General features: G+C 35.5%; 1 protein-coding gene across 1 annotated transcript; it reads right to left on the bottom strand.

Moving 5' to 3' along the window:
- Window positions 1-683: 683 nt before the first annotated feature.
- Window positions 684-2,334, bottom strand: LOC145958316 (DNA replication licensing factor MCM5-like). The gene is made up of 3 exons (XM_083075244.1): window positions 2,089-2,334; window positions 1,749-1,928; window positions 684-1,457 (listed from the first exon to the last, which is right to left on the bottom strand). The coding sequence occupies exons 1-3, from the start codon at window positions 2,164-2,166 to the stop codon at window positions 1,371-1,373; spliced, it is 345 nt and encodes a 114-aa protein (XP_082931370.1). The 5' UTR covers window positions 2,167-2,334; the 3' UTR covers window positions 684-1,370.
- Window positions 2,335-10,406: the final 8,072 nt, after the last annotated feature.

Here is a 10,406-nt window from a genome sequence, read left to right as displayed (position 1 = left end):
AGGTAGTATTTTAATTAAGGAATTGAAGCAATAAATTTGGAAGTAATGGCAACGCAATTGCGTCAATTAAAATATAGCAGCGCAATTCTAAGGCCAGTTTGGATAAACACCACGGTAGGCAATTATAGAAAAAGAAAATAAAGTAAACTAAGGAGACAAAATTCATCAAACTTCTTGCAGAAGTTAAAATCAACCTATACACGTAAATTTTTTTAGAAGTTCCTTTGTCTAACTTGACTTAAAATCATGAACCATTAAAAAGCTCTCCCAAGTTAGACACGAACCTAAACTTTAGCCCTAGTGATTAATAGTTGATTTTGGCATTTTTTTAGTTTGTTGCGCTAGGCAAAATCAGGCCAACTGTACTAGGTCAGGCCAAAATAAGTTTTTGTGTCAATTTTGTTAGCCCCAAAACAAGCTCATTTCATTGTTCTTTTTGGGCCAATCAATTGAAGATTGGTTCAAATTTGACACTCTTATTGATACTACTATAATCAACAAGACTATTTCAATATTGTTATTTCAAACAACAGTATTTTCTGAAAAGAATGTAATGCGATTGTAATAAACTTAGTCACATACCTCTTTTATCAACTTTTTGTAAGTTTGAGTAAGACCAAGCTCTCTCACCAAGATAACTTCTCAGTTGACCCAGCTTTACTGAGCAGAACTGAACAATAATATACACGCAAATTCTGCTGTCAGATATCTCTGGAGGAACAAAATTCCTTACTGATTTACATCTCTGTAGTTAATAATCCAATAGAAAGAATCTTATTAAAGTTGAACAAAGTAAAAAAAAAAAATAAAAGAAAGCACAATCAATAGTTTTTTTTTTCATGTGGAAGGAGGGGCTTAAACTTTGACTGTGTCAAAACACATTTCACCCTTCACTTTCCCCCCTTGATTTTGAGGTTGCTCATTCCAACATTCACAGCAGATTCATTTTCCTCTTCATTGGGACATTTCAGCCATGGGTGTTGCAGGCACTGTCTTGCAGTTGGTCGCTTCTCCGGTGAAAAATCAAAGAGTGGTAAAAGAAATTTTGAAAACTCTTGAGCATCATTCACTGAGAATTTATATTTATCAATTAGTAATTTGTCAAGTGGAAAGAATTTTAGCCTTCTAATCCTTTTTAGATCCCCATGCCTATCAAAGAAATCCTTGGATAGAGCTCAACCAGTAGCAATCTGCAACCCACAAGCATTAGATTAGTGGCATGCTTGCTTGCACCTCGAAGTGCACATTGACGTGAATCCAAGAAGCAACTAATAGTTGGTTTAAGGTTATTTTTGACCCAATTTTGCTCTTAACGTGGATCCTTAATGAGGAAGCAAACAAGCACTAGATAGGCTAGAATAGCTCTTAATTCAACAAATAATATAAACAAGCAGTGGAAGTGTACTCACCTTCCGAGCCATCTTTCCAAGGAGTTCCATCATCAGGGCAAGGTGATCCTGAAATCAAAACAATGCAGAGTTTATTATTAGTTTAACAAAAAAGCGTTTCTATTTCCTATATCCACTAGTAATTACAAAAAAGATGTCAATTTGTTTTCACTTTAATTCATATTTTTCAAAAAAAAATTCACAAAAAAAGAATTGAAAATATGGTAATATTTTGGTAATTATTAGTAAAAACAGAAAATAGAAGCATCAAACATTTTCCATAGCCAAACAGATCCTTAGTTAACACAGATGAGGCACACGTCACGCAAAATATAAACAAACAACAAACACTAACTAAACCTGAGGAACATGATCGCACGACCGAGGAACAATTGCTCCCCCAAGTCCCGGCCGGCACGGAACCTGCTTCCCCTTCTTACAATTCTTACACACCAGAGTAACATAAGTAGCCTTTGCCTTAGTCCTGGATGCAGCAATAGTAATCCCAGAAATTTTAACAAGCTTCGATATATATTGAGCCTGTGAAAAAAAAAAAAAGCACCGCTATGACATCCGCTAATTAAATACTAAGAATTCCTAATTACCAACTACAAAACTTACCAAATTGAAACGAAAACTATCACATTCATGAAAACACAAATATCATAATTGAACTCTAAATTAGATCAAACTCACTTACCCCGAGTGATCTCATCGACACCGAATCCTCCTTGGAAGTGAGCAAAATCTGAACATCACCAGGCAATGGATCCTCCATATCTCCAGCGTCCCCAGCCACCTTCGTCTTCAAACTCACGAGAACTTGCGCCGCCGCAGTTTCGAACTGAAAATGCAAAATAAACAAAATGTTATAACCGGAAACGACGATGATTGTAAAGAGTGAGAGTGAGAGAGAGAGAGTACGAGTGGAAGGATATCGGCGTGGGAAGAGCGGCGTTAGGCGGGAAAGTCAGAGTCGAAGGTATCGAGATCTCCGATATCGATGAGAAGGAACTTAGGATTATCAAGGAGGCTCTCTTTGTAAGGGAATACGTTGTTGGCGGTCTCGAAGTTTCGGATGAAAAATGAAGAAACGGGATTTAGGGTTCCACCACATCGCTTGCGCAAAATTCTTTGCACGAGAAGATGATGCTTCAAGAAAGGGATCTTCGGGGGGAAATGGCTTGCGCAGCTCACCAAACAAAGGAAACAAGATGCTTCGAGAGAGGGTTCTTCGTGGGGAAATGGCGATTCAACAATGGCTGGGTCGCACACACTCTGTACGTGCTGAACAAGATGCTTGAACGGAATGTTTTCCTGGAGAAAGGGCTTCCACGCGAGGTAGGGTATTGGTCTCCATACTACATCGGTTCTTTTCAAAACCGACGTAAATTTTATTGTAAATATTTACAAAATTGCCACCGCGCATTTAAATCTACATCGGTCCAATTAAAACCGATGTAAAATGCTCAATAATTACATCGATTTTATACATAACCGATGTAAATTTGCTTTACATTCAACTCATATTTACGAATATGCCACCGCATCCAATTTTTACATCGGTTCTACCTAAACCGATGTAAAATTGACGATGTTAAATAGTATTTTTCTAGTAGTGTAGATGCTCAAACCTCATAGCATACTCAGAAACAGACAAGCTCCCCTGATCTAATCTCATGAACTCTGCCTCCTTAGCGTATCTAACGCTATCCGAGAAATATTTCTCCAAAAAGACCCTCCTGAAGCAATCCCAGTCAATAGGCACACCCCTGCTCTCTAACATCTGCCTGGTGCCTCTCCACCAGTACTCAGCCTCACCCCCCAGCATGTAAACTGCATAAGCCAACTTTCTCTCATCAGAAGATCCCAAAACACTAAAGATCTTCTCCATATCCCTCAACCACTGATCCGCCACATCAGGATCTGAATCCCCTCTGAACTGAGGAGGCTGACATCCCCTGAACTCTGCTAAATCTCTCCCCTCCTGAGAGACCACCGGTCTAGCTGCCTCAGCCGCAGCTCTAGCTGTCTCCATATGAGCAAAGTGAGCACTCTGCTGCTGCATCGCCATGGCCATCATCTCCATGGCCCTAGCAATCTGGTCATACTGGGGTCTCACCATACTACAAGAATTCAAACATCCTATTAGTAACATAATACCCCTCACAATTCACCAAAGGCTAGCACATATCAGAGATATGACACAACAGAAACCTAGAAGGATCACTCCCCACAAAGTATCCTAAAAGACTCGACCGACTCTGATACCATAAAAGTGTAATGACCCGCCACGGTCTCTACACTTAGTGGAATCGCACTACAACTAGTTAACTAAGAGAATATTAAACTGGATAACACATACATACAGGCATAAATATAAAGATCGAAATAATTAAGTTTCTGTATATAAAATATAGCACCATATATGTACAGTCATCCCAAAATATTCCTTAGCGCCGGTCAAGCACTGACAAAAAAAAAATGTTACCCAGAATGGTAACTCAAAACACGAGACTCAGCTCCTCGTCTCACAACGATCATCTCTACTCCCAAGCTATCCCTGACCTGCTCCCATACCAAGTATGATCATCGCAGTTCCACCACATGGAAAACAAAAGGGTAAGCTAGAATTCAAAGATCAATAATACAAGTACAGAATAAAAATCTATACTACACATGCATTCCAAATCCTGTCCCTAAGGAACCTTTCATCTCAATCAATCATTCATTCATCAAACATGAAGTCAAACACCACACTTCATCATATTAATAATCATGCAATGAATGCAACTCATGACAGATATGCATACATATCAATCATCTAATGCGTCGTCACGCATATACCTAGGAGATCTCCATAACAATAAAGCTGTATAAGTGACATCCCATCCTACCGAAACCACCCCAACCGTTTTCACGCCCAAAGCGCCCGCTCGGTCACAGCTAAACAGGATATAATCCTCCCTCGGGTTTACTCAGATGATGTCACTTACACACTTGGAAGTCCAGATCCACCGTCAGGTATAGCACAGCTGGGTACGGGCTTACCACGACCTTGGCATGCATTAACCAAGTCAATTGTGGAGTTCGCCCACCGACTATCCGCAAGGATCCACGCACCTTCCCGAATACTTGGTTAAGGGAATAACCCTCGACCTCATACCCCGCTCCAACACTAGCTAAGGACTTAGAGGAGACTCACCCAACCCAGTGGCCTATTTGAGCACCACTCTCCCAAATCCAGTGGCCTCCTAGAGCACCACTCTCATATATCAGTGGCCTATCCAAGCACCACTCTCAAGAGACTCTATGTGAGCTCTTCCAGTTCGAAAATATTTTTCCTCTCCTTAAGTCCTAGGCTAGACTCATGCCATAGGCATCACATGCAATCATGCATCATACATCATAATGGTCTGCCCACCATCATGATCAACAATCATACACATGTCATAAGACATCACATGCAATAATGCATCATTCATCATAAATGATCTATCCATCATTATGATCAATAAACATATTCATATTCAAACATTCATACGTATCATTACAAACATACATATGAATCATATCGCACCATACATACATATATGATCTAAAACTTTAACTTTAAACATGCATAAGCATCAATTTAAAACAATTATTTATAAATATAATTACGCTTGGCGCAGTCAGCTCGCACCTAGCCTAACACCAACCCAAGAGCTCTGAGCTCTTCCACGCCTGGCACACTCAACCTGCGCCCGACCTAATCCCATTGAGTTTGTAAACTCACATACATCCTAAATAACAAACATTCTAGCTTCCCTTACCTGAAGATTGGCTAAGATAGCCAAAGACTGAACAAAAGTAGAATTTCCCCTTGAGGCTCAACTCGAAACTTCAATCCTCCCAAAACAAGCTTTCTAATCTGAATTTCAAGAAAAGACAGAAGGAGTTATTGATCTAGAGGAGAAAAGGAGTTAAACAGAGAAATTTGGGAGAGAAAGGAGCTCACTGACCCAGAGACCTTCTCTCTAAAACTTCTCTCTAGAACCAGAACTCCTCACGGTCCCCCCCCCGTCACCCCTATTTATAGGCAATCCGGAGTGGCCAGAACGGCCCGTACCGATACCGGAACGGCCCGTTCTGAACTCCCAGATCATGCACAAAATCCACGCCCAGAACGGCCCGTTCTGAAATCAGAACGGCCCGTTCCGGGACTCATCCGGAACGGCCCGTTCTCCCTCCGGAACGGCCCGTTCTCCCTCCGGAACGGCCCATTCTCCCTCCGGAACGGCCCGTTCTCCTTCCTAGAACGGCCTGTTCTCCTTCCCGGAACGGCCCGTTCTCAACTACAATATGCAGTTCAATTCAGTAGTGTGGAACGGCCCGTTCCAGTTTGGGAACGGCCCGTTCTAGGCTACTGAATCAGCCTTTTTTTTTTCTTTTTTTTTTTTACAATGTTACATCAAACACATCAAGTTGTAATTTGGGTGGTCTAATAGGGGCAAGATATTGTAAAGGGTTAGGCACATGATTGGTGTATGGAATGGAATTAGGGATGGGGTTGTGTAAAATGTGAGGGTTAGGAAGTGGTGGATTGTAAGAGGTATGAAGAAGGGAATTTACGGAACTTGTTGTAAGGATAGGTGGGGCTGTACAAAATGGGGGAAAATTGGAGATGGGCTGAGTGTATTGGGGAAATGTGTTGGTAATCATAGCTGGTGTCGTGAGTGGAATAGAGCCGGGTATATTTGGGGTAGGTAAACTAGAAGAAGGGGGAGGAGAAGAGGTACCTTGTATTTTGATATTTTGAATTTGTTGAGTGAAGGTATCCATCATATTGGACATCAAATTAGTCAGGGCATCGTGTCGGTCATCATGTATTTGATTCTGTTGGATCAATTGTAGTTGTAATTTTGTAATCTGTGAAGTGAGGGTGGCGATGGCTTCATCCGAGGGTCGGTTGGAGTCTGAATCCTGATTAGGTTTAGGAGGCATGGTCAATGAAAGCACCAAATTGATAGGAGCTACTGTAGAACTAGGGCTACCAGAACAAAACTAAGATTTAATTCAGAATTCATCATATCCCTCAAATGAGAGTTGTCTAGATATTAAATACCCCTTAAAATGGTCTAAAGAGACCTTGGAGGAAAACGGATAAACATTTTGGGCTCAAAACTTAAACAGAAAAAACTATTCTAGTTTGTAGTCTTTGGCCGAATACAGTGGGAACTTAGGCCTACGTGAAATTGCCTTATCAACTTCACTATAGTTTTTCCTTATTGTAAACTATGTGATGGAACACCCTTTCCTGAGAGAGCTTTTCATTACAATTTCTATGTTTTTATTGCATTAATATGTTTATTATTTATTGACATAGGTGAAGAATTGATCATGTTAATTCCTTACAAAATTTTAATGCAGGATAGCAATCTAAACTCTTATTAATCAGGCCAGATTCGGATATATATATTCAACTAGTTGGCTTTTTTGCTCCAACCTTAATATTGTTTTTGCATCAACAACATTGACTGTTGCGATTCTTGTTAGTTTCTTGTCTATTAGAGCCTTAACATCTCAAAATTTTTTGACATAGAAGTGATAGAACTACCATGCTCCTAATTTATTTTTCTACATGATATAGTTTTACATTGACATTATCTTATTGGTATAAAAGACAAGTTCATCATGGAATTTCCTAGGGAGAATGGAAGCCAATTTCTTTATAGTAACTCCAAGCTCCTTCAAACGTTTTCCATATATCTAAAATTCAAAACAAAACACAAAGATGGAGATGATTAGATAGGAGAGGCATGCCTCTCTTAAGGGAGAGTTAAGCAAGAGTGAAATTTTTGTCATAAGGAGATTTTCTTTAGCAAAAGGATTTAAGAAGAAAATTCTTCAAGGTGATTCAAAAGATATTTGAGAGAGATTTTTGAAAATGAATCCCATTCACTACTCAAAAGTGACGAATACAGTGTGAAGAGTGGAATATATAGGAGTAAGTAGCTTATGGAGCAAGTTAGGCTAACCATGATTCAAAATGAATCATGGTTGCATAACTATGGTGAGATCTAGGCACCTAGTTTGAATTCAAATTATGGCTCCAATCTCCAATGTGCAACATGTGCTCCTAGATGCAAATGAGTCTATAAGATAATGTCATGTGACATACAAGAAAAGTGTGACCTATATTACAACTATGCGATTTGCAATTTGAATTTGAATTTGAATGAGACCATGTGTGCCGCTTTGGCCAACCACATGTGCATTCCAATTCAATTAATTTGTTAATTCTTAATCTAAAATAAGTTGCACTTCTTAGGCAAAAAATTATACATCAAAGAAAATTACATAAAAAATTGTCTATTCTACTTAGCCCAAAAATACAAGACCTAAAGAAGAAAAAAATACACAAATGCACAAGAGGTATTGAATTTATATATTTAGTAGCCTATAGCTTAAGATGAACTTAGGTGTATTGACCTCATTATGAATTCAATCCTCTTCAATACTCCTAGTCATAACCCTAATTGTAGGATCCTTGGTCATACCTTTTTCCATCGAAGTACATGATATTTACTTTATATAATTGAATTTCAAGTATATAAGATTAAAAATCATAAGTTTTATTTTACTTTTTCCTTTTCTTTCTCTTTCTATATTTGGAAATTGACACATATTATTGATCATAATGTCCTCCTTGAACTTATTTTAAGATGAACTTGTTAAGACTTGGTCAATATAACTTCAAGTGTGAGTTTTTTGAATTAGTTTTTGATACCATGTTTTTGTTATCTTTAACGTTTTAATTAACCTTATCACATGGGCACATATACTGTGGTAGGGAAAGAGTAAGAAACATATACTATGGTAGGAAAAAGTAAGAAAAGAAATATGATGTGACTGAGTTTATATTATAAATTGATACAAGGGAGGTGAAAAAGTTGTAATATTTTATTAATATACCCCTGATGAGATAATCATTTCCATTTAGTATAAATGTTAATATATGTATATTTTTTTAAAACATTGGAATTATTATAATAATATATTTAAGATCACTAACTCTAAAACACATATTTTAATCTGTAAATAAAATAGGAAGTGTTTAACTATTTTATTTTTACTACAATTAAAAATTAATGTGTTATTAATAGTAAAAAATAATATTTGACTTTAAATGAGGTCAAGTAACACATTGCACAAGAAAGTACATTTACAAAAGAGCTTGGGTTCTACTTGAGCACAATGTTCATGATGTTTAAGATGTTATATTGGGTTAACAAAAGACTCTTGATTAGATTAATTTTTTTTTTTTTTTACGTTTTTAAGGATTTTCAAGTTGTAAGTTTTTAATTTTCATGTTATCATTATGCTTTCGGTACATATGTTTAATGCAATTATATTTTGTTTCAGGTTATATACTATATGTTTCCTAAAGTTTCCATTACGAGGAACTATGACACCCATTTAATATGTTCTTGTTGGTTATAAATTTATTGATAAATATTTTTAAAATTTTATAATTATTAACAGGTCAAAAATTATAATTAAAAATATAAGTATAAAGCAAAAAAAATTAAAAAAAAATTAAAAAAAACAAAAAAAAAGTCACCGAAATAGCACTAATATTCTTATTAAAAATTTTCACAAATATTTTGCGAATGAATCAATGACGATTGTTACAACAACAAAAAAATTTGCTTGGTGACAAAAATGTCAAAGGAGTAATATTTCAGTAACTATTTGCGACTGAATCAGGAATCAAATTAAATGATAAATTTGTTTAAAATAAAACTTTTAACGATCAAAATTGCAACTCCTAATTCCTTAGGTGAATTGGTTGCCTTGTGACTAATGTGGCGATAGTTGAAAATTTTTGTCAACGATGCCATTACCTAGCGACAATACAAATCTAGTAGCTAATAGCAACAATGACTAGGGTTTTCTTGGTTGCTAATTTGGTTATAGAACATGATAACAGTAATTTAGAGATCGATTTGCGGACACTAAATAGTTTTTTTTTGTAGAATATTTATGAAAAATCTATTTTATTTTTTTTAATATTTTTTTTCTTAATGAGTGTTTCTAAATAAATTTATCCAAATAAATCTTAAAACTTGTAAGAAAAGAAAGTACATAAATATTTTTTATTTACTATTTTACTTGGGGAATGTTTGATAAAAATAACTAATAAACAGGTTGAAATTTTATAAGCTAATTGACGGAATTGAAAAACTAGAAGTTTATAAATAAACTAATTGAATTTATAATTTTTTGTAAAATTAACAAGCTAACTTATATATTAATGTAAAGTAAAATGTTTAATTATTTAATAATGAGATTAACAGAATATCATATAGAAGAAATAACTTATAAATTAAAAAAGATTAAAAAAAATATTTTAAAAAATGAATAATAATAATAATAATAAATTTTAAAAACATATAAGTTATAAATTACATGTAACTCGTAAAAATAAGTTATAAACTCTTGAACTACGTTTTTTTTTAATGAAATAATTAGTCAAACTAACCTATAAACGGATTAGAAAAAACTAATAAACTCTTTTAAATATCTTGTAATCCTGTTAAATGCACTCTTGGTATTATTTACTATATCGAAATTATCAATTAAAAATTGATCGCAATTATTTTCTTCCTCTCCTTTTTATTCATTCTTTAATTCATTATATATACAGTGAAAGGGCGCGATGTGATTCTTTTAAGAAATTATTACGAAAGTTATTAAATACAATAACTCATGTCAATCTTAAAAAGATGCATATCTTATCTTTGACGATTTATGTCTTCTTTTTCTCTTTTAATAGCACAAACTTACCTATTAATAAAACGTAAAGATATTTATTTATTTATTTTCATTGTGATCCGTTTAAAAAAAAAAAAGGGTACCGAGACAAGGATTACAACAAGGATCAAAATGAGGAAAACGAAGATATTACTTTTTCTGAGATGCTATAACATGATAAAGTTTGTACCCAAAAATCATAACATGATATAGATTATT

This window comes from Cajanus cajan, chromosome 5 (assembly GCF_000230855.2).
Source record: "Cajanus cajan strain Asha chromosome 5, NIPB_CcT2T_4, whole genome shotgun sequence".
Lineage (NCBI taxonomy): Eukaryota > Viridiplantae > Streptophyta > Magnoliopsida > Fabales > Fabaceae > Cajanus > Cajanus cajan.
Note: the sequence above shows the minus strand (reverse complement) of the source record. Positions and strands in the feature narration are given on the sequence as shown.